This window comes from Lissotriton helveticus, chromosome 5_1 (genome assembly GCF_964261635.1).
Source record: "Lissotriton helveticus chromosome 5_1, aLisHel1.1, whole genome shotgun sequence".
In the NCBI taxonomy this organism is placed as follows: domain Eukaryota; kingdom Metazoa; phylum Chordata; class Amphibia; order Caudata; family Salamandridae; genus Lissotriton; species Lissotriton helveticus.
In genome coordinates this window covers 131,186,961-131,212,178 of record NC_136065.1, presented here as the reverse complement: position 1 = coordinate 131,212,178, position 25,218 = coordinate 131,186,961, and the positions used below count along the sequence as shown (strand labels likewise).

At 45.3% G+C, this 25,218-nt stretch overlaps 1 protein-coding gene across 1 annotated transcript; it reads left to right on the top strand.

Moving 5' to 3' along the window:
• The first annotated feature begins 1,893 nt into the window (after positions 1–1,893).
• On the top strand, positions 1,894–23,172 carry LOC144752413 (ribonuclease inhibitor-like). Its single transcript, XM_078640345.1, has 4 exons — positions 1,894–1,972; positions 3,921–3,997; positions 5,405–5,628; positions 22,605–23,172. The coding sequence occupies exons 1-4, from the start codon at positions 1,894–1,896 to the stop codon at positions 23,170–23,172; spliced, it is 948 nt and encodes a 315-aa protein (XP_078496471.1).
• The last annotated feature ends 2,046 nt before the right edge of the window (positions 23,173–25,218 follow it).

The following is a 25,218-nucleotide window of genomic DNA, read 5'->3' as shown; positions in this document are numbered from 1 at the left end:
GATGTTCTTGGAATCCCTAGAGAAAGGGTCTCTTCCTCCTGATCAAAGGCTGGCCTCCATAGTGGTTATCCATAAGGAGGGAAAGCCACGTGACCGCTACGAATCCTTCAGACCTATTTCCCTGATTAATGTTGAACCTAAGATCCTGGCCAAAGTTCTTGCTACTCATTTGATATCTGTTATAGGAGATCTTGTTCACCCGGACCAATCCGGCTTTATACCACACCGTAATACGGCACTTAATCTTCGGCGCCTCCATGGAGTCCTAACGCGAGCCGGGACTCTGCGGGAGTCGGCCATCTTGGCATCCCTAGACGCCACTATGGCGTTTGATACGCTTGAGTGGCCTTATCTTTGGGCGGTCCTTTCTAAATTCGGTTTTGGGCCTGCCTTTATCCGTTGGGTGCAGCTGTTTTATGCTGGCCCTTTAGCCCAGGTAGTGGTGAATGGGCGTGTTTCGGCCTCCTTTGCGCTTGGTAGGGGTACGCGCCAGGGCTGTCCTCTGTCCCCACTTCTGTTTGCTCTTGCTTTAGAGCCATTGGCGGCTTGGTTGAGATGGGAACCATCCTTGAAGGGCATTAGATGGTCTCCGGAATTTGAAGACCGTATATCTCTGTACGCGGATGATATACTCTTATACCTTACGTCGCCCCGGAAGTCGTTGATCGTCCTTTTCGACGTTTTGACTTCTTTCAGTAAAAATTCCGGTCTTGTCATCAATTGGTCAAAATCTTGCATTTATGTTCTTTCTGGCGATGCTCCCCTCTTGCCACGTGGATGTCCTATTTCGGTGGTGCTCGAGGGATTCAAATATCTGGGAATCTTTGTTACCCTAGACACTACGCTTCGTTACGAGCGCAATTTGTTGCCCCCTCTCCGACGTCTTCGAGCGGATATAGAAACGTGGAACAGACTCCCTCTCTCTCCCCTGGGACGAGCGGCGTTGTTTAAGATGATGTCGCTCCCCCGATTTCTTTATGTGCTTCAAAACACGCTTGACGTAGTACCAGCCGGGTATTTCCGGGAGATTGAATGTCTACAGCGACAGTTGATATGGGGGGGCCGTTCTCGTATTGCCCTTTCGAAGCTCACGCTCCCTTGGTATGATGGCGGCATTGCACTCCCGGACATCCGTCGCTATTATTGGGCCTCTCAGTTAGGGGCCATCAACCACGGTACCTATGCTCATTCACTAAACCCGGCCTTTGCGATGGATAAATGGTTGCTGCCCGGCGGCGATTACAACAGGGCTTTATACGCGAAGTCAGCCGGTGGATCTCTTACGGGTCCTACTAAAACAGCGGTGCAGGTGTGGTATCGGGCTACGGCGGCCACGGGATGGGCTGACAGACCGACCCGGGCTACTCCACTCTATGCCTTGGATAAACTTGGCTCCCTTTGGCAATCGAAGGGATTTGATCGGTGGGACATGATAGGGATCAGCAGGGTCGATGATGTGTGGATCAAGGGTAGGATCAAAACTTTTGAGGAATTGAAAGTTGAATATGGATTGAATGATAGGGAATCCTTTCGGTATGCGCAAGTCCGGCACGCAATCTTGTCTGTTTTTCCCCGAGGCTCGGACGTGCCGGAAGCTTCCCCGCTTGAAGATAGGATACTGGATGGGCATGTCCCTGATAGCACTATCTCGCTCATTTATAAAAAACTGATTAATACTAGGATTGACTTATTGGAAGGCCTCCGAGGGTTGTGGACCAGTGATGGTCTGGAGCTCGATGATGAAGATTGGCAGGCCGCGATCTCTTCCCCGAAAGAGGTGGCTATCCCGGCACGCCTTCGGTTTGTCCAACTCAAAATTCTACATAGGGTGTATGTGACTGGTCCGCGTCTGGTGCGAATGGGATTCTCGACGGATGGATTATGCAGACGTGGATGCGGCATGGTGGCCACGTTTCTCCATATGATTTGGGAATGTCCGGCCGTGTTGAACTATTGGAATCGCGTGCATGCGGTAATGAGTGAGGTTACGGGTGTACGGCTGATGCCTGAAGCGCGGAGGTGCTTGCTGAACGTCTGGGAACCGAATGATTACAATCTGGCGCAGCTTCGATGGGCGACCTTGGGTAACATGATCGCCAAGCGTGACATTGCCCAGCTATGGGGCGCCCAGAGGCCTCCGACAGTCCTAGTGTGGAAACAAAACATGGATTGGTGCATGTTTCGAGAAAAAACGGTTTATGTTTCCCGTGGCACACCTGGCAAATGGGGGAAAATCTGGACTCAGTGGAACACATACCGTGGTGATATATGTGCTCCCCCCATATCGGAATGTGATATTGACTTGTCTTCCTCCCAACCTGATGTTTCCTCCGCAGGATTATAGATGTTTTGTATACTTCTGGTCTCCTTTTCCCCCCCCCCTCCCCCCGATTTACTGTTTGCAACGATATCTGATTTACGTTTGTACCCCCCCACGGGCCGAATGGTGACACAATACTAATGTAATGCCTTGCCATGTTTTGTTTTTCTGTTTTCTTGTTTTTACTTTCAATAAAAAGTTTCAACAAAAAAAAAAAGAATGAGAACAATCCAGCCTGAGGTCCAGCCCAAAACAGCCAAACCCAGACCACCTTATCTTATTAGAAACAGTTCCAAAAAGACACTGTAGTAGTAGCATGATCAGAAGTACTGTATCCATTAAGCCCACGTAGAGAATTGGCCACAGAAGTAGAGACCGAGGGACTTTGATTAGATCGAAGAATGAAGAGTACCCTCTCATAAGCGAGCATCACAAGAAGTCATGCGATGACTTTGGCTTGGTATGGCTGAGGAACTCGCTGGTGGTTTGAGACAAGCATCCTAGGTGCATTGCCATGACTTTTCCCCCTATTCTTGACAATCATCTTGAGAGGTGCAATTTAAGTATGGCGAGGTACCCACCCTTTCGTGTGCTTGCTGTGTAGTAGAAGGTGCCTGTTTGCATGAGGCTGCTGAATGTGAATGTTGAGAAGTGACTACTAGATCCATTCAATTGAACTGAAGTAGAAACAACAACCGGGACAAACAGAAGCAGTCCCAACCTTGCATCTTCCTCAAAAGTTGGAGTAAGAAGTGATGCAAACACATAACACTTTCATGGACATTGTTATGCTGCATGGAAAATTAACTTTAAAATCCTTTAAAATGTGGGGTACAAATTATTTCATCTCTGCTCTTACAATCCATCGAGCTGGGAGATTATCTTCGAGTTCCCTTCGAAATTCACACGCTGCTTCATACCCAAATGTGAGGACATGTGCCGAGAGTGCCTGGTGCTGAGACCATCATTCTAGTTTTGAGAAGACCTTGGTATTGAGATGCTGTCAGACACTTAGTGGTCAAAATAGGATGCACGTTTTTCAGCTACTACAATTTCGATTTTTCTTGAGCTGTGCTACTCAGAGGAGGAGGCAAGAATCCAAAGATACCATCAAAGACCTCTACCCTTTAATGTTTGTAGAATAATTTGTGCCCCTGCTAAGAACTGGATAATCAGTGATAAGAGAGTGGGTTTCACAAGCAAAGCATGGCTTCCTGCAGGTCAAACAGGGAAGGATGTCCAGAACAGGTCTGGAAGACACCAGCATTTGAACCATCCCATGGATGTCTATAGACCTTGTCAAATCCTACAAATCACATATTGCCCACATCTCCGGGTAACATGCCTTTTGATATTTCTGGTAGCATTCTTCTTGACTGTGTACACTTTCCTCCTTTTTTCTATTTCGTTCTCTCCCTCCACCTCCATTCCTTCTTTACTGTTCTCTTCTCCACTAGGTGGGAGCAGTGGTCATTGAATTTTCCTTATTTAGGGTTACATTACAGTCAAATATAGGGGTGACATTTATGGAGTTAAACATGCAATTTCCTTTTTATCTGCTTCTGACAATTGCGTTCATGTTGTTTTGCCCAATAAACAGATTTAAAACTAAAGGATAAAGACCAAGAGGAACACATAGAAGAAAAGATAGACAAAGGATCTGCTCTGCAAACCCAGGTATAATTAAAAAAAGCTGCATATATATTGTGTATGTGTGTGTTTTAAAGACTGTGTCTATGAAATCCAGACTCATTGTGAGCTCACCTCTGTTGTTAAAATATCGATATTTCAAGAGCCCAATGCAGGTTCTCAAAAGTCTGTATATCCACATGAGATCAATTTACATAAAATGAATTTCATTAAGAATTATTCATATTGTTAGTTACATTCCAGAAAATCTGGCGTGGGTCCAGCTATTGGTTACGCAAGTTACCCAGGTTAATGCTATTGCTGCGTCATTTTCACCCAGTCTTGCGACTGCCATCATCCTGGAATAGGCGTATTTTAAGAGTTTGCTTATTTACCAGCTGTAGGAATAACACTTCTATTTGTAATCAGCAAGGTATTACCTTAATTTATGAGATTAGGTAGAGTGGTCAGTACATGAGCTTGTTTTCTGTCTACCAGCAAGTGATCCCAAACCACCAGATTCTTGAATAATGATCAAAGACAGCAAGATAATATAAAGAAGCACCTTATCCTTCCAAGACAGATAGTTATTTAACAAAATAACAAGAAACATTTTAACTGCCAGTCTACAAAATGGAAAACCTTACGCTACGACTACACAAAATGCAAAATATTAATATCAGAAACCACACAAACCATGGCGTTGCTGTCAATCATAACTTTGATTCTTTACATTCCTATATTGTATTGTAAATATCTCTAACACATCATTTAAGACAAATGTATATATATATATATATATAAATACATTAATAATGCTGTTCCTGAATATTTGCTTTCTTCGCTGAGGACTTATTATGTATACCAATAATATTGAAATTCGGTGTCTATGAATTTGTGGGACAGTTATTCTTAGAATTATGGACAAATATTTGACATACTTCCCAAATTTCTTATGGTTGTTTTAATTGCTTGGAAGCACATGTGCAAAAATAGAGTTGCCTCGTTTCACAAAAATGATTTACTAAAATTGACATCAACAAAAATTAATTTTGAACAATATTTTCTAGCATAATATTCTGCTGAAACAACATTTGGCAGGAACTGTTCCCAGCAAAATAGCAGAATTTTACTAGAGGCTAAATTAAAAAACAAAGTTCTTGAAATTTCAAATTATCAAATGCACCCTTTTCCAATAGCAGCTAAGCATTTTTGCGGTATACTAATTAAGAATGGTACTATTAAGGCACTGCCTTTTGTTCCCTATTGCCAAATAAAGGACGTCTGAGCCCTCTTTGTCTCAGCAACATCATACCCTGCTGTAGGTCCAGATGTTTGTAGTAAGACTACCACCATCCAGCACATTCGTATGTGGGTGTGTGATATGTGGATTTGTAGTTTCTTTTCTGCAATACCTATGATGGGTGATGAGTAGTGTGCTTTCTCTCCTAACAGATTGCCGACTTGCTGGCTGTCCTGCGAGAATGTGACGAGGTGGACCAGTTGGTTCTCAGGAACACTGGCATGACCGATGAATTACTGGAGGTTCTGACGAAGGCCTTGATCGAAAGCCAATCAGAAATCGAAACGATAAACCTTAATCTGAACAACCTCAGCTCAGCTGCAGCTCACGATATTGTACTACTTCTGAAAGCAAAGCCTTCACTTAAAAGACTCCTGTAAGTAAGGAAGTACTGTATAGGGTACCTCACATTCTGAAAAAGAAATGAACATAGTGGGTCAAAGAATTAATACATTAATTAAGTCTGGGAGGATAATTGCAACATAATGATGTATCGTGATTGGAAATTACAGCATTACTCCCCCAATGTCTTACCAAAAGGTACATATATTTTTTAAGTAGCCCTTGTTCCTTTAAGAGACTTACTTGGCCTGATTTAAATTTTAAAAAGTTTTTCCTGTTTGGGAATGGAAATTGAGGTAGGATGGTTTGCTGTTCCTTGCCTCAGATAGTTTTGTTATTTTGGGGGTATTGATTGCCCATGAAATCATGGACAATAAATACCCCCAAAACAGCAAAAGTATCTGAGGCTAGGGTTAAAGCTCTGAAACATCTGCAGCTGCATTGTTGCAAGCTGCGTAGTCAAAGGGTAAAACAACCAAAAATAGATTTCTTGTCCAATGGCAGGGTTGACACCCTTTTTGTGACTAGGGCCTAATTGTGTTTAATATTGAGGTGCAATAACTCTTTATACTCATACAACTACTAAACTACAGAAGGAGATAAACGCATGACGTCTTCATTTGCAGGAAACCTCAATAATGCTGCTTGTCTACAACTGTTTAAACAATGTACAACTTCATCACTTGTAGATCTATGTGCCTGTAGCAAACAAATAAATGCACTTCCTTCCTAAAACCATAAATATCTTCAAACAATGTAACTTTTTTTTCAATACCAGATAGCCCTAGTAATTATCATGAGAGGCATACTGCAGAGGTCGGAAGAGAAATCATAGAAGAAGGGCACATTATAATATAATATATATATATATATATATATATATATATATATATATATATATATATATATATATATATATACTAAATGACCGTAATTGCTACAAACTCAGCAGTGCCTTAGCAATAAAAGAGACTTTCAATTCATTTCATTTAAAACTTCTGGCCTGGAAGAGTGCTGGCCTAATTACAAAGGATGAACATTTGTACATGAAGAAGGACTATCCCATCATTCCGAACATTTACTTTATCCCTAAAGTTCACAAGGACGCTGTGCACCCCCCCGGAAGGCCCATCATTTCTGGTAGGAACAGTTTGTTGGAACATACCTCGAATTACATTGACTTTTTTTTGCAGGACTATGTCATTGGATTAGCTTCTGTGAGAAGTTGGCCTGATGTGCAGTGTTCACTATTCTAGTGATCACTATATATCAGTCCAAACAACCCTTATTGATGATTGGTTGTAAGTCAACCTTATAGACCAGCTATCCTAGTAGCATGGATACGAGCAGTCTAAGGCTAAGACTCTAGAGGGCGTGTTAAGCCAGCTGTTTTACCATCACATTACCCCTTGAACACCCAGTGAAAGGACACCACACAAGTGTTATGAAAATAAACAGTGTATTTATTAGAATCACAACAACCCTGTACTCTTTATGAGGACAGGGTGCTAGGCACACAACAAAACTCTTACGAAAATACTTAAGTTAGCACGTTATACACAAATGCCCGAGGGGCACGAAAAACCATACACTCTAAAAGTGGAATGCGAAATTACTAGCAGGTAAGTACAGTACTAATAGGCTTTGGAATCGCTAGGACTTGACTAGGGAATCGTTAGATTACTTCTAGGAGACCTAGGGGACTCGGGTGCAGAGTGTGCACTCTCACGCGGGATGCGGGACAAAGTCTATGGAAGCTAGTAAAGGCAAAGTTAGTGTTCACGGGCGAACCCGACCTGGTAGGGAGAAAACGACAGTGGATCCTGACCCTAGGATAGTGAGGCTGTGCTGGGACACCGAAGTGCCGAAGTTACCTAGCCCAGGGGCTGCAGCTGCATAGGTCTGAAAAGACGTCGGGAATCTCGTTGCCGGACCAGGAGCCTGGAAGAAGGAAGTTGCTGGCAGGCGACCAGTGAAGGAAAGTTCGATGGATCCAAGCCTGGATCAAGGAAGAAGAAAACCTGAAAGCAGAGGGGACCAAGTTCTTGAATCACTAGCCAGTGATTAAGTGGGCACCAGGATGGCACCGGGCGAAGTCACCGCAGTCAGGTGAGTGGGCGCTGCTGGGCTCTGCAGTCTCTCGGACCAGGAGGCGTTGTCGGCGACCAGGATGGAGGTGCGAGCTGTCCCACGAAGGTTCTTGCTGTCGACGTCGCTGGACCCAGGATTGGGCAACAAGTCTTGGCAAATGCAAGGCCCACGCGGTGGACCTAAAATGGCGTCTTAGCCGGGCCAGGAGGGTCCAGGGTACTTCTCCGATGGAGGGAAGCAAGGGCCAGTCTGGAGCAACCAGACTAGCAGCAGTGATGTCGTCGGGCGTCGTTCAGAAGGCCACAAGCCAGCGGGCTAGTAGCCAAACAACGCGGTGAGCAGCAAAAAGCAGAAGGGCCCCACGCAGATCGTGGAGATGCTGGGAGGCTGCACTTCGGTGCTGGAGCTGCTCAGGGTCGGGGCTTCTCGGACCCCAAAGCACTCACCAGGAAATTACTCGGCGGGCTTGCTGTGCAGAAGTCGTGCAGTCTTGAAGATGGCCGGTCCCTCGAGGTCTCGTCACACCCACGAATCTCAGCGTGACTGATGATGTAGGTAGAGGTCGGAGGTGCCAGGGAAGCCGGTTCTCGTCGAGCTGGGCAGTCTTGATCCGGAGGAGAGACTTGCAGCAGACCGCAGTGTTCTTAAGATGGTGCCTGCGGATGCAGGGTGACTACTCCTTAGTCACAAGGGAGAAATCTTAGGAAGAAGTCTTGAGTTCCTTTCGTGGAAAGTAGTTTCAGGATTGAAAGATGATCTGATCTGGAAGGGGGCGAGTTCCTACCTTTATCCTGTAAAAAGGGGCTGGCACGCGACTAAGTCCTGCCCTAGGGGTGGGACTAGGAGGGGGGTGGTTACACCCACTTCCTTGGCGGGCTTTTCCCCAGCACAGGGTCTGGAGTGACCCTGGAACTGGTTCCAGCCAGCCTATGCACAGTGAGCACCGGGGTGCCACGTGCAGTCACCTTCCTCTGAAGCCCTGCCTACCTACAATACACAAACCCTGTCTGGGACGGTGCTGGCACCGCCCCTGGCAGGAAACCCTTTGTCCTTATCTCCTGCTCTGGGAGGACTCCCAGCAGCAGGAGGGCAGACTTGTGTCTCGGTGGCAGCATCCATTTTGTGGATGCTAAGGCTCTGTCTGATTTTAACCGGGGTTAGGGGTTACATACATGTCGTGTCCCTCTAGAAGGGTGGAATGCTAACCCCGTCGCCAGAATTGGCGAGGGGTTAGTATTCCAATTCGTATGACACCTTACTCGACATGTTTTGATAAAGCGATACCAGAGTTGGCATATAACCGCGAGGATTATAATGCACCTAAGAGTATATGGTATGCGATATCATGGAAACGGCTAAGGGATAGATCCCGAAAGCCGCAGACAGGCTCAGCTCATGCCAGAGAACCATCTCACACGATTCCAAGCACTCTGCCTTCAGGATTGTTAAGGCCTGCCATAGGAGTGACTGATAGGAGATCTGTGTGTCCATTTTAGGGTTAGATATAGGTATACTATATCTAAAGCAAAGGGTGAGTACACCACCTTGCCCCAGCTGTCGTGCAGCCAGTTGTGTCAGATTTGGATGGCCAGCCAGGGGTGGCATAATACATGCTGCAGCCCCTGGTAGGCCCTGGGTACACCTATGCCCTGGGTACGTAAGGTACACTGTACAGGGACTGATAAGGTGACTCAGTATCCAATTTAGATATGTACCTAAGGTACATGGAATCCATTTTACAGAGAGAGCAGTAGGCCTGGGGCCCTGAATAGCAGGGTCCCAGGTCAACTAAGTCAGAAAACCAGCAAAACACCAGGCAAAAAGTTGGGGGTAACCATAGTCAGGGATCTACCTTCCTACATAACCCCCCCCCCCCAAACGAAAGGAGATAAGGCTAGCCTTGCCAGGTAAGCCTATATTGCCTGAGTGGCCATATAAGGAAGTACCAGCACTGGCATGGTTACCCCCTATCTCATGGTCCACTAAGCAATCCCTCACCCTAAGGGTGTCTGAGGGTCTCCACCATAGGGAATCTCTACCTGTGGTGTGTTTTGGCAAAGTAAAAGGCTGGTGCTGAAATGGAGTACTGAAGTGAGGCTCCACTAATTTTGGGCTCAGCTTCCTCCAATCATTTTCCACCATAGAGGCCTTTCTTTCCAAGACTGGGTTGTTTTGGGCTCTCAGGGTCAACCTCTGGCTACCTACAGCTGGAGGTTGGGTCCCTCTGTTTGGCTTACTGGAGGGACAGGTCAGGTCTGGGGCCCTCAGGTCCCAAGTTTGGCTGTGCCCAACAGTGTCCATCTGTGGGAGGTCCCTAACTAAATTTAAGGGGGATCCCTCAGGAGTCTGTTTTATTTTCACTTGGCTAGGATGACTAGCTTCAGTGCCCTTAATCTGCTGATTGGGGGATTCTTTTGGACAGGGGGCCCTTTGGGGTCCAACACTGGCCTCCCTGACCTCTACAGCCCTGGGCTGACTGAGGCAGGGTAGAGAGGGGCAGGTTACCTGCTCCAGACTGGGTCCCACCTTGGAAGGGTCCACTGACATCAGGGGTTCTGCCAGGCTAGGCCTGACTACCTCTGTGGCAGTTTCTTCACAAGGGGTCAGATCAGTTCCCTGAGGAGGCTGATCTTTTCCTAAAGTCTGGTGGGAGGGAGATTTCTCTTCCTCCTCAATGCTCTCTGTCTGAGTGGAGTGATCCATAGTTTCAGGCTTCACAACACTATCATCTGTCTGAGTTTGAGCTGTGGCCATCACAACTTTCCCAACCTTTTCAGGAGGGGGCTCAGTTTGGGTGTGTTATGTTATGTTATGTTATGTTATTTATTGATTTCTATAGCGCACGGCTACTCAAAAAGAGTGTCCCGGCGCTTTAATGGAGAAAGAAACAATGCTGCCACATAAAAAACATAACACCAAGATAAAAACTAACAGAAGAATAGGCCGGAAGTTAGCGGGAGACCAGCTACTGAGTAAACAGCCACGTTTTGAGGCCCTTCCTGAAAGCCAGTAGGCTGGTCGCTCCCCGTAGGGCCAGTGGTAAAGAGTTCCAGAGCTGAGATGCCAGCAGTCCGAAAGAGCGGCCTCCAAGGCGCGCTTTCTTTACCCGGGGAACAACTGCAAGGTGCAAGGCTTCCGACCTTAGAGACCTGGTCGGATGATAAAAGACCAGTCTCTTTTGGAGGTACTTGGCTCCCTCCTTGTGAAGGGCTTTATAGGCCAAGGTCAGCGCCTTAAAGGCAATCCTCTTGCGGATAGGAAGCCAGTGTAACGTTGCCAACAAACCCGAGGCCCTGGAACACCTGCTAAGGCCAAAGACTGCCCTGGCAGCGGCATTCTGTGCCACTTGTAGCCGCTGCAACAAGTACTCTGGGAGGCCCAGGTAAAGAACGTTGGAATAATCCAACCTGGACCCGATCAGAGCCTGGACAGTCAGCGTCCTATGTTCCACGGATAACAGAGGAAGAAACCTCCGCAACATCCGGAGGATGCCAAAGCACATGCCCGACACCCCCAGGATCTGGGATTTTAAGGAAAGCCTGTTATCCATCTTCACCCCCAGATTCTTAGCGACCTGAGAGGAGCAGGACGGAGGGAACATATCCCGTGGCCACCAGGTCTGCCAGTCTGGTTCTGTATCGCACCCAAAGAAAAGAACTTCGGACTTGTCGGAATTGCACTTAAGGCTGTTTAGATGGAACCAGTGAAAAACAGCCCCAAGGCAATCCCGAATGCTCTCCCCATCAAAGTCGCCTCCTCTCTTACAAGAGAAGAGGAGCTGGGTGTCATCCGCATAGGATACGATCTGGGCACCATGCGACTCCACCAGCGCCGCCAATGGGGTCATAATGATGTTAAAGAGGGTCGGGCTCAAAATAGAACCCTGAGGGACCCCGACTCCCAGAGGCGGCATCGCGGCGGAATCCGGCGGGGCCCAGATCGACTGCCGGCGGCCGGCTAGGAAAGAAGAAAACCAGTCGAGCACCGTCCCCCGTAGGCCAATCTCGAAAAGTCTGGCGAGAAGACCATCATGGGGAACGGTGTCGAACGCCGCCGACAGATCTAACATCACCAGCATGACTTTGCCCCCCCGAGTCCAGAACCCCTTTAATGGTTTCCGAGACCTCCAGGAGCGCTGTCTCAGTACTGAGATGGGGACGAAAGCCCGATTGGGTGGCGTGCAGAATCTCATGAGATTCAAGAAAGTTGGAGAGCACGCCTTGGACGTGCTTTTCCAGAATCTTCGTGAGGGCCGGCAGCAAAGAAATAGGCCTATAATTAACCGGGGCCTTCGGATCTAGGCCAGATTTTTTAAGCAATGGAATCACCATCGCCTGCTTCCAGGCCTGCGGGACCACGCCGAGCCTCAGCGAAAGATTTAAAAGCGGATTAGCCAACGGGTTGATCACCTCCGCGACTTTCGCCAGAAATTTGGCAGGGCATGGGTCAAGAGGAGAGCCCGATTTTAAATTGCCCATAAGAGCCAGAGAGTCCGGAGCAGAGATAGAAGGAAACACACTCAACGTCGCCCCTGGCCCAGCCTGTGGCAGTGTGGTAATGTCGGGTTCAGTCTGGCCCGCAGACACTGGTGCCAGGAATGACTCCTGAATGCGTTGGATCTTGCTTGTAAAAAAACAGCAAGGTCCGTGGCCCAGGAGCTAGATGGTTTTTGGTTCGAGGTGTTGGACCAAGGTGTGGTGAATTCTCTTACAATGGAGAAAATCTCCTTGCAAGAGTTGGACGCAGCATCAATCCTCCTTGCTAGATAGGCTCTTTTTTCCAAACGGATATCCCGGTGATAAGCCTTAACCACCGTTTTGTATGTCAACTTGGCGCCAGTGTCATATTGCGCCCGCCAGGCTCTTTCGGCTACCTTGCACTGCTGCCGCGTAGCCGACAGTGCAGCGGTAAACCAAGGTGCAGAGACCCGTTTCGGTGTCGGGCGAGATGTTACTTCCGGGGCAAGATCGTTTAGCCTATCCAATAGCCAGTCTTGCATGGTCTGTAGATCCCTGTCTAGATCACCCACAAGAAGGCAGGGATGGGCCTCAGCTGCCTGGGCCAACATCTCCGGGGTAACACGATGGAAAGCCCTGTGGACACGACCCTGTTGGTGTACCGGGAAAGGCACAGATTTAACTATGCCCTTGATGACAAATTTTGCGAGAAAGTGGTCCGACCACAGGACAGGAGTGATCTCTATATCCTCAAGGGGAACAGACGAGAAGACCTGGTCAAGGGTATGCCCCTTCTCATGCGTAGGCTCCTGAAAATAGGGGGTGAGCCCCAGCGGGGTCAGCGCCTCCGAAAGTTTAGCGGCTGCCGGATCGGATGAATCATCCATCCGGAAGTGTGGGCTGTTACCATGACAGCCTTGACAACCTGTTCTGGGAAAGAAGTTGTCTGAGATTGGGTTGTGACTGGCACAACCCTCCTGACCTGTTCAGGGAGGACATCTTGGACTGGGGCTGTGACTAACACTGCCCCACTAACCTTACCATGGGGGTTTACCATTCTAGAATGGGTTTCTTGCTCTACCTCAGCCCAGGCTGAGGTCTCTAAATCATTCCCCAGTAGGCAATCTACAGGCAAGTTGGTTGACACTGCCACTCTCTTGGGGCCAGTGACACTTCCCCAGCTGAGATTTACTACTGCCATGGGATGAGTTTTCTTCACTCCATCAATGTTTACCACCTGGTATGTGGCACCAGGTAAAAGTTGCCTTGAGGGGACTAGACTCTCAGTCACCATGGTGATGCTAGCCCCTGTATCTCTATAGGCCTCAACTTTCATTCCATTGATGAGGGGCTCCTGTCTGTACTTGCCCAAAGTGTTGGGACAAGTTGTGAAGTTGGCAAACCCCATGCCAGTCTCACAGACAAGAGTATCTAAGTTTGGGGACCTAGTTAGGCCAGAGTCCCCAGGAACTCCCAAAGTAAATGCACCCACATTCTTGGGGGCACTCCCACCACCTGGGGGATTACTACTAGTAGTAACAGGAGGTTTGGGAATGTTACTTGGGGGTATGTTTTCCTTATTGTTATTCTTTGGGCAACTGCTGTCAGTTTTTAAATGACCCACCTGTTTACAGGGATAACAATAAGGTTTCTTCTGGTTGTTGGAAGGATTCTGGGACCCACCCCCCTCAGAGGATTTTTGGGGCCCTGATGTGGTTTGATCTGTAGATTTATTCCCACCCTTCTCTTGAGGCTTGGTTGATTCCTTTTTCTGGTCACCACCTTGGTTCTTGGGCCTAATCCTGGTTCTGACCCATTTGTCTGCCCTCTTACCCAATTCTTGTGGAGAGGTCAGATCAGAGTCTACCAGGTGCTGGTGTAATAACTGGTTCTGACAATTATTTAAGACTTGCTCTCTCATAATAAGATTATACAATCCTGTGAAGTCAGTAACCTTGCTACCCAGTAGCCAGCCTTCCAAAGCCTTAGTGGCACAATCAACAAAGTCAGACCAGTCCTGAGACTGAGTTTTCTGGGTGTCTCTGAACAGCAACCTGTACTGCTCAGTGGTTAAACCAAACCCATCAACCAGTGCATTTTTCAGGACCTGGTAATCATTAGCATCCTCCACTCTTGTAGTGAGGAGCTTATCTCTACCTTTACCATCAAAGGAGAGCCACAGTATAGCTGCCCACTGACTCTGGGGAATGCACTGCACAGTGCAGGCCCTCTCCAGAGCAGCCATCCATTTCTGGATGTCATCCCCTTGCTTAAAGGGGGGCACTATCTTAGTCAGGTGTTTAGTATCTAAACCCTTCTCTCTATCTCTTGGGAGATTGCTGCCACCAGTGGGAGCTAACCCACTCATCTGCTGCTCTCTTGCCAGGGCAAGCTTCTCTTTGGCCAGGGCAATTTCTTCCCTTTCAATCCTTAGTTCAGCTTGTCTCATCCTAGCTTCATGCTCCCTTCTCTGAGGGGAAGTAAATCTCCTCTGTGGAGGATTCCTTCTCCCCTGAGAAGAGGCATTAGAGTGCAGAGATCTATTGGAGTCCCTAGAAAGAGATCTATCTCTCCTAACTCCAAGGTTAGGCCCACTTCGGGTTAGTACTGGGGGTCCCCCAGATCCTAGCCCAAGTAAGTCTAAGTTGGTCCTGGTTAGCCTTCTGACTACCTCAAGACCTTTGTCTACCTCATCCCCAGAGAGTTCCTCCTGATCCTCCTCCTCCTCAACTGCATTGGCAATGTTGGGGAGGTCTGGATCCCCAGAGGTACCCTCTAAGGCTGGCATATTGCCATCTAGCTGAGAAAGCTTTCTCGCATCATAAGTCTCTAAGAGACCTATTAAAAAGGGAATGGTGGGGTTAGACCCCTGCTTCAGTTTTCTGGAGACACAGATCTGTCTCATCTCCTTGAAACTGAGAGCTGCATATCTTGAAGTGACCTGTGGAGGGTCAACACTGACCAGGGGAGTCTCAGTAGATTCTCCCTGGGTAGACATGCTTTTCTAGTGAGGTGTAAGTGGTGCACTTACCTACACTATATGTTTGCCTACTGATCCCTTGCTAGAGTTGTAGTTTAGGGTGTGCTAGGCCCTAGGAGCTACAACAGCTGGTTCAGTAGAACTCAGAGTATTCTAAGCTAAGTTATATGTACCTTTAGTACTTATGTGATCTTTCACAAGATATTCTTAGGGCATGTGTGGTAAAACAACAGCAAGCTCAAATCCCAACCGCTGCTCACCAATGTGAGAAGTTGGCCTGATGTGCAGTGTTCACTATTCTAGTGATCACTATATATCAGTCCAAACAACCCTTATTGATGATTGGTTGTAAGTCAACCTTATAGACCAGCTATCCTAGTAGCATGGATACGAGCAGTCTAAGGCTAAGACTCTAGAGGGCGTGTTAAGCCTGCTGTTTTACCATCACATTACCCCTTGAACACCCAGTGAAAGGACACCACACAAGTGTTATGAAAATAAACAGTGTATTTATTAGAATCACAACAACCCTGTACTCTTTATGAGGACAGGGTGCTAGGCACACAACAAAACTCTTACGAAAATACTTAAGTTAGCACGTTATACACAAATGCCCGAGGGGCACGAAAAACCATACACTCTAAAAGTGGAATGCGAAATTACTAGCAGGTAAGTACAGTACTAATAGGCTTTGGAATCGCTAGGACTTGACTAGGGAATCGTTAGATTACTTCTAGGAGACCTAGGGGACTCGGGTGCAGAGTGTGCACTCTCACGCGGGATGCGGGACAAAGTCTATGGAAGCTAGTAAAGGCAAAGTTAGTGTTCACGGGCGAACCCGACCTGGTAGGGAGAAAACGACAGTGGATCCTGACCCTAGGATAGTGAGGCTGTGCTGGGACACCGAAGTGCCGAAGTTACCTAGCCCAGGGGCTGCAGCTGCATAGGTCTGAAAAGACGTCGGGAATCTCGTTGCCGGACCAGGAGCCTGGAAGAAGGAAGTTGCTGGCAGGCGACCAGTGAAGGAAAGTTCGATGGATCCAAGCCTGGATCAAGGAAGAAGAAAACCTGAAAGCAGAGGGGACCAAGTTCTTGAATCACTAGCCAGTGATTAAGTGGGCACCAGGATGGCACCGGGCGAAGTCACCGCAGTCAGGTGAGTGGGCGCTGCTGGGCTCTGCAGTCTCTCGGACCAGGAGGCGTTGTCGGCGACCAGGATGGAGGTGCGAGCTGTCCCATGAAGGTTCTTGCTGTCGACGTCGCTGGACCCAGGATTGGGCAACAAGTCTTGGCAAATGCAAGGCCCACGCGGTGGACCTAAAATGGCGTCTTAGCCGGACCAGGAGGGTCCAGGGTACTTCTCCGATGGAGGGAAGCAAGGGCCAGTCTGGAGCAACCAGACTAGCAGCAGTGATGTCGTCGGGCGTCGTTCAGAAGGCCACAAGCCAGCGGGCTAGTAGCCAAACAACGCGGTGAGCAGCAAAAAGCAGAAGGGCCCCACGCAGATCGTGGAGATGCTGGGAGGCTGCACTTCGGTGCTGGAGCTGCTCAGGGTCGGGGCTTCTCGGACCCCAAAGCACTCACCAGGAAATTACTCGGCGGGCTTGCTGTGCAGAAGTCGTGCAGTCTTGAAGATGGCCGGTCCCTCGAGGTCTCGTCACACCCACGAATCTCAGCGTGACTGATGATGTAGGTAGAGGTCGGAGGTGCCAGGGAAGCCGGTTCTCGTCGAGCTGGGCAGTCTTGATCCGGAGGAGAGACTTGCAGCAGACCGCAGTGTTCTTAAGATGGTGCCTGCGGATGCAGGGTGACTACTCCTTAGTCACAAGGGAGAAATCTTAGGAAGAAGTCTTGAGTTCCTTTCGTGGAAAGTAGTTTCAGGATTCAAAGATGATCTGATCTGGAAGGGGGCGAGTTCCTACCTTTATCCTGTAAAAAGGGGCTGGCACGCGACTAAGTCCTGCCCTAGGGGTGGGACTAGGAGGGGGGTGGTTACACCCACTTCCTTGGCGGGCTTTTCCCCAGCACAGGGTCTGGAGTGACCCTGGAACTGGTTCCAGCCAGCCTATGCACAGTGAGCACCGGGGTGCCACGTGCAGTCACCTTCCTCTGAAGCCCTGCCTACCTACAATACACAAACCCTGTCTGGGACGGTGCTGGCACCGCCCCTGGCAGGAAACCCTTTGTCCTTATCTCCTGCTCTGGGAGGACTCCCAGCAGCAGGAGGGCAGACTTGTGTCTCGGTGGCAGCATCCATTTTGTGGATGCTAAGGCTCTGTCTGATTTTAACCGGGGTTAGGGGTTACATACATGTCGTGTCCCTCTAGAAGGGTGGAATGCTAACCCCGTCGCCAGAATTGGCGAGGGGTTAGTATTCCAATTCGTATGACACCTTACTCGACATGTTTTGATAATGCGATACCAGAGTTGGCATATAACCGCGAGGATTATAATGCACCTAAGAGTATATGGTATGCGATATTATGGAAACGGCTAAGGGATAGATCCCGAAAGCCGCAGACAGGCTCAGCTCATGCCAGAGCACCATCTCACACGATTCCAAGCACTCTGCCTTCAGGATTGTTAAGGCCTGCCATAGGAGTGACTGATAGGAGATCTGTGTGTCCATTTTAGGGTTAGATATAGGTATACTATATCTAAAGCAAAGGGTGAGTACACCACCTTGCCCCAGCTGTCGTGCAGCCAGTTGTGTCAGATTTGGATGGCCAGCCAGGGGTGGCATAATACATGCTGCAGCCCCTGGTAGGCCCTGGGTACACCTATGCCCTGGGTACCTAAGGTACACTGTACAGGGACTGATAAGGTGACTCAGTATCCAATTTAGATATGTACCTAAGGTACATGGAATCCATTTTACAGAGAGAGCAGTAGGCCTGGGGCCCTGAATAGCAGGGTCCCAGGTCAACTAAGTCAGAAAACCAGCAAAACACCAGGCAAAAAGTTGGGGGTAACCATAGTCAGGGATCTACCTTCCTACAGCTTCCTACTTAAGAGACACTAGTGATTTTCTTGATAAAATCAAGGATTTTCTCTGGGACCCTGAATATCTACTGCTTACTCTGGATGTTTCATCTCTTTATACTTGTATAGACCACAAGGACGGTTTAAGAGCCTTAAGTTACTTTTTTTCCAAAAATAGACCAACCTCCCCCGAGCATAATCAAATGCTATTAGACATGGTGACTTTCTGTTTACATCATAATATGTTCACCTTTAACCAAGTCTATTATCAACAAATGAGGGGGGTGGCAATGGGAGCCAGCTTCTCCCCCAGTTACGCCTGTATTTTTATGGGCTGGTGGGAGGAGCTGGTTCTAAAGGGCACCTTAGGTGAACTTTACCATAAACATGTCAAAATGTATTACAGGTATATCGATGACCTTATTTTTGTTTGGAAAGGTACCGGGGAGGAGGCCCAGGAGTGGGTTAATCTTTTGAATATCAACAATGTCAACTTGGAATTTACCTGCACCATGAGCAATACCAACATTCACTTTCTAGACATAGAGATATACATTCATGATAACATACTGGAAACTAAGTTGTATAGAAAGGAGACAGCGGGTAATTCCATTTTGCATTACACCAGCTTCCATCCCAAACATCTTATTCGCAGTATCCCTTACGGGGAAATGCTGCGAATAAAACGTATCTGCAGTAATCCAACTGATTTGAAGATGGCTCAAAATGAATGTAGGGACAGATTCCTCGCTAGAGGTTATCCTACTCATATCATTCAAACAGCCATCAACAAAACTGCCGAACTGGATAGAAACCTTCTCCTAGTCCCTAAGACTAACAAATTGCCTACATCGGAATCCAGAGTAACACCAAATACTGGTACGGTTAGACTTATTGTGCCCCACAGTGCACAAAAAGGTGCCATAAACAAAATCATCAACCAAAATTGGGCCTTAATTCGTTCAGACCCGATTATAGGTCAAGTCATGCCGATTAAGCCTAGTATTACTTATAAAAGGGCTATCTCCCTTCACAATAGTCTTGTATCCAATTGTCCCGAGGTGACCCCTTCCAAGGATTGGTTAAAAAATTCTAGAGGTTTTACCAAATGCCATTCATGCAAGGCATGCACTTACGGTATCAATAAAACTAGTTACCGCACAGCCTTCAGTAGTAAAGAGTTCAAAATTACTAAGTCCCTTCACTGCAAAACTGAGTACGCTATCTACATCTTAGAGTGTACATGTCCCTTACGGTACGTGGGAAGTACCAAGTTACCAGCTAACGTTAGGATATTACAGCACATTAGGGCCATTACTAACTCTGACCCCACCTACCCTGTGGCAAGACATTTTCGCGAGATCCACAATAACAATCTAGTGGATCTCAAATATTATGTCATTGACACCATTCCGAAAACTAAACAAGGGGGTGACCGTGAACATCTTATGCGTAAGTTGGAGACGAGGTATATTTTGAACTTCAATAGTAAGAGCCCGGGAGGGCTAAACAATACTGAAGACTTACATACATGTCTATAAGTATAAAAATTGTCAGCAAACCCCAAAAGTGATGTTTTGGATTTACTTTCTTGAATGCAACTGAACCTTTGGCCATTTTTTGACTTCGTTGTCCCAGCCCCAAACTGTATAGAGAAACTGTCCCTTGTGTCCTTCCCCTTCTTGTTTTCATTGTAACCTATTGTTTATTGACTAAACCCTGAAACCCTTTTTAGTCATATCGTCACTTTAAGTGGTTTAACAACATAGTTTTTTGTAAACCACACATAGGCTTTTTTGGACTCTGTCCCTATCGGCTGCATTTCTTCTCCCTGTTCATTACCAAAATCCTCATACTGAGGTTTTTTAATCATCAAGCACACAATCACTTTATGCACTTAGTGACGGTTCTTTTTTGGATACTATCCTTCGAGTAATATTATCTATGGGTTCTGAATCAAATCTCCGTTAAGGGGAAAAGGAGGGCTTCCTCCGCAATTATGGGCACACTCAGACAAATTATCATTCAAGCATTATGCTTTAAATCATGTCATGACCAACTCGATGTTACTTAGGGCAGTATATTTGTATATTTGTGTATATATATGAAATGATTAAGTTTTTTTATACGGAACTATTTTTTGTATGATTGATAAAGCTTTTCTTAAATATACTGATGTATTCTTAAACATATGGATACATGTTTTTAAGCACTTTGCACTTTTTCCAAAATACAATAACTATTAACATTGCACACAAATGTGATGTGCGCATTTTTAATTCGATTTGCCCATGCACACATTTACTAAGATCTACGTTGGTCAAAAGCAGCAATTAATTACATATAAATTGTTGTGCTGAGTTATTTCCTAAAAAATTGCAAAAAAATGTGCATGTATTAGACAGTAAATGTACTTTTCTTTCCCAGTATTATTCTTGAACTTTTGTGAATTCATGTATATATTTCATATACTTATCTTTACTCGAAGGAGAACTTTCAAAATGTATTTCACGTTTTTCTTTTATGTCTATTGTAATCACAGTCACGTGCTTTGGGTGCTAGCTGCCTTAATGGTCCGTTCAAGGTTTGAACGTTGTCATGTGATCAAGCCACGTTTGTGGTGAAACGCGTTATGGCTGACTAGCGAGGAATAAACGCTACTTTTGCACTTACTCTGGGTTCGTGTCTGCTTTCGTGGTATGCTGAGGAACTACTATCGGCGTCCGAGTCTTTCAAGCGGCGCTTGGGATATATATATAGATATATATATATATATATATATATATATATATATATATACATATATATGTAGGATTTCAATAGATTTGACCTACATTCATAGCAAACCCATTCAAAGCCTTCTCTGACAAGCATTTAGAGAAGCACTCGATTGGGGAGAGAAAGAAGAAAACAATGTTGAAGCATGAGGTGGTAAGAGAGTGCATAGGCACAATAGTAGAATATCAGTAGTGCTAAGAACCGAGGCACCTGATGTACTAACAGACCGGTAGCAAAAAGTGGTTGCAAATTGCACAGCAACTTTGTGATCTATTTCTAATTTTGCACTTCAACTGATGTGCTAATAGATCACATCTCCAGTCGCAAGGTGTCACAGAAAAATGGGCCTATTGAATATTAATTAGGTAAGTCACTGTTTCCAATTGCCTACAGGCATGGGGCTGGGTGCCTGAAAGAAACAGCAGACCACCATCCCTGTGTTTTCAATGCCAAACTACAAACTTTTTTTAAGCAGCCCATGATCTTTAAAGAAAAGCTGCTTTAAAAACAAAATCCCATTTAGGAATACATCGGGAAGAGCAGTCAGTGGACCACTGCCTGCTATTCCTGAGGTTGCCTGGAAGTATTTACAAAGGGTCTCTCTCTGCGAATCAGTTACCTCCTCTGAATTTATCAATCATTTGCAATTGCGGTCAAAAAGGTTCGATGAATATCATGTCAACTTTCAATCAGGAAGGGATGACCCTTTCATCCCCTCCTCCTAATTATGATTTGGAATGGATCACAAAACCCATTTTGCAAAGCTTTTGCATGTTGCAAAATGGGGTTAGTAATTAGGAAAAGCCATGTTGTAGTCACAAACCCTGTACATTTTGGAAATGTAGACTTTGTAATGTTGCTTGTACATAAAATAGAGATATGAGGCACTTGGCAAAACAGGAACAGTTTGTTTAATTAAACAGTATGGCCGGGAGCACAGTCACAGGCATAGGGTCTGAGGACTGTCGCAATTTATAATTGGTCTAACATAGACTTTTATACAGTTCATAGGATGCAATAAAATGGTTCCGTCAGTCCTTTTTCGCAAAGGAATGTGGAGCGCTGTCTTTGGAACAAAAAATTAATCTTTTGGATGAGAAATCCAGGTGGGCCTCAACTTTGCATGTTCACAATTTGGCCAGTAGATAACGTGTCCAGATGTCCGGCATGTGGCGCGAGTAATCACTGCATGAGGTGTGTGCGGTACGTCCTGATTGGCTAAGTGTTCCCAACTTCATATGGCATCTGACTTTATGGTGTTTTGGGAATGTGCACACCCTTTGAACCATGTGTGCTTTAATGGGGCCAATCTTCCTGGACTATTGTGGTGTCGCTGCACACATCTGTGGGATTGATGTGGGATTGATCTGGGATTTCCTGTTCGCACGTTTGTCTGCTGGCTACATGCTACCCGACCTGTGATCTGTCAGTCAGCGACCTCGGACTTGTCTCAGGGCCTGCATAACTAAGTATTTCTGAGTTGGTGTTGACATGAAGTTCACAATAGGTGAATTCATCAATAAAGATGCAATTTTGTTTTAGTACATGAATGTATCATTATTCACATTGCCATCGACTTTTACAATGTTAACTCTAATAGCAAAATAGATTTGTACATCGGATACGAAGTATGACAAGCTCACAATAATTTAATGACTAAAAAACAATCAGAGAATCTTAAAAATATATTTATTTTCTTTCTCTTTTTTTTTCCACTTGCAGATTATTTGGAAATGAAATGGGTGATGAAGGTATCACAGAACTAATGAGTGGACTGTCAGACTTGCTTAAAAGAGATAAAGATAACAGCAAAATGCAAACCTCTCCGACAACAGAGAACAACCCATCAAAATCTTTAAATCTTATTGAATTGGATATTGGCGGCAACAAACTCACAAGCAAAGGGCTATGGAGTGTGGCCTCCTTTGTTCGAATGAACCCTCCCATCCAGTACCTTGGCTTGGCCCAAAACAACATTGAAAGCTTAGAAGGGTGGATGGAATTTTTTGACAGCATGAAGATCAACACCAATATCACCCACATGCTCTTAGATGAGAATAATCTTGGTGATGAAGGGACAAGACTTCTGGCAGACATGCTCAAAGTAAACCAGAGCCTTACCAAAATTGATCTCGACTCAAACAACATTGGAGAGGACGGAGCTGCTGCGATCATTGAAAGCCTAACCACCAACACGCATAGTTTTCTGGTTCAAGTAAGCTTAGATGAGAATCGTCTTTGCGCAGATACACGAGACAAAATTAATGAATTACTGACACAGAACTTTTGAGTGGTACAGATATTTGCAAAGAAACACTGTATTCAAACCCATCATTAGGATACATTTTTTTTTAAAGAATATTTTTTTTCTTTTTATTAATTGAGATTATTTTTTAATTTTAAGTTTGTGGTAAACATTATTTTACAATGCAAACATTTGAAGTGAATGTGTGCAATTGTAAAACAGAAAAACATGGTCTTTAACAAGAGTTCTACAGTATTCTGATGATTACTCCATCAATAGAGAAAATAAAAATGTATGATGTTCCACAATTTAGTAACTCTTTGGGTCGCTGGGAGAGGATTAATAGTCTTAAATACTTTCAACATTAACTGTGGGACCCATAATGCCTTCATTTCCAGAGTTGAGGAAATCCTGATTCAGTTGGTGACAGGAGCTGTGAAACTTGTGGGTTTACAGAAAATGCAGTAATACTGCTCTCTCGGGACATTTCTAGTGGAATATGTCTGCAGATCTTGAAATGAGTGAAAAATCAGACTAGAAACTCTGGTTTATGTAATAATTCCCTAATCATATTGGTCTTTCCCACATAAGTGTGGTAATACCACACACAGAAATTACCACACCTTGCAATGTCAAGATTGCTGGGTGAAGTATTACCACTTTGGGTGTCCGGTTGATGCATCTTAAGAAGGCCTAAGTGCTGGGAATCTCACCATTTCTTGTTGACTAGTTAAGAACATGGGTGTTGTACTGTCCAAAAATATTAACTCATTTTAGAGAATAGGAAGGAGATATTATAGGGTAAGTAAGACAGCGTTTAATACTCAGACACTGATGTACAATCACCTGTTTTCTTGTTTATGCAATCCTCCAACAGAAAGAACATTGTGGACTTCTCATCTTTGTAGGGACACCTCTGAGACTCCAGTTTGTTGGCAGAAATCCACTTAAAATGGGTTCCATATCATGTGGTTGATCACTACTCGTGTTCATCACTATGGAGAAAACCCATCAGTCGGAGCAAAGAGGAAGTATTTGAGGTTTCCACATTCAAACTGCATTTTTGAATGTGTTGTTATCTCTTCCAATGTAGCTTTCAAAAACAATACAATAATAGAAATTTCTACACAACAATGATGCCTTCTCTGTCCTTATCAGATTAATATGGAAGCAGCAGCTCCTTGATGAATAAGAACCTTTGCTTGCTGTTATGTCTGTGGATAAAAATGCTTTGAATTTGCACAGATGGCATGATGGCGCCATTTTCTAAACAGAGGGTTCTCCTGTCAATTAATTTCAGTTCCTGTCGAATGTTTAATACGTCATAGGGTTATCATATAATCAGTCAAAAAAGTCCCTACATTTTTCAAAGCCTGAATTAAAGATTTTTAAAATCTTGTCCAATAAAGACTGAAGTGTGCAGGTACAAAATATCAACCCAACAATAGGAGTCTAATTTAAACACTGCAATCAGCTGAAAGATCATGATTGCAAACAGAATTTTTGTTGTTTGCTACAGCGCTATTACTTTAAAGTTCAATTACAGGTTTAAAAAAATTGCCTGGTTCCTTTCAGAAAAAGGCCACCAGATGACTGTTCTCTTGGGGACAATTACAAAGGAAAATGTTGATACAAGAAACATTTCCTAGTATTTGACACTAAATGTAATGCCTTAGTTCTGAAACACATAGGACATTGTTTTACCGCAGGCTCAAGTAATCACTCGAGCCTCAAGTAATCAATTACAATTTTTCCATAAATAAGACATACCATGCAATTAGAGCCTCCCCTACAATACTACCATTAATGTATATTTGTTCAGAGTGCATTCATACTATTACTGAAAATATATGTGTCGTTCGCCCCGGTCTTAAAGTTGAAAGAAAAATAATTTGAAGGGAAACATGGAATATTTTGGAGCTCATAAAATGTAATCAGGTTTTATGACAGGGTGGTTGGGTCCTTTATAAATATCAAATATGTAATTTCATACTGATAGTTAATCTACTGAGGTATAATCTTATTTATGAACCACTTCAATAATTTAACAAAGAAGAAAGATTTTACCCTGCTTGTATACAGTGAATCAAA

What these genes read in the sequence shown, in the direction of transcription:
- LOC144752413 (XM_078640345.1), top strand. Translation starts at nt 1,894, where the DNA reads ATGCGGCATGGTGGCCACGTTTCTCCATATGATTTGGGAATGTCCGGC. An exon ending in ATTGGAATCGCGTGCATGCG is followed by an intron (nt 1,973 to 3,920) that starts GTAATGAGTGAG and finishes CCCAATAAACAG; the next exon opens with ATTTAAAACTAAAGGATAAA. An exon ending in GATCTGCTCTGCAAACCCAG is followed by an intron (nt 3,998 to 5,404) that starts GTATAATTAAAA and finishes CTCTCCTAACAG; the next exon opens with ATTGCCGACTTGCTGGCTGT.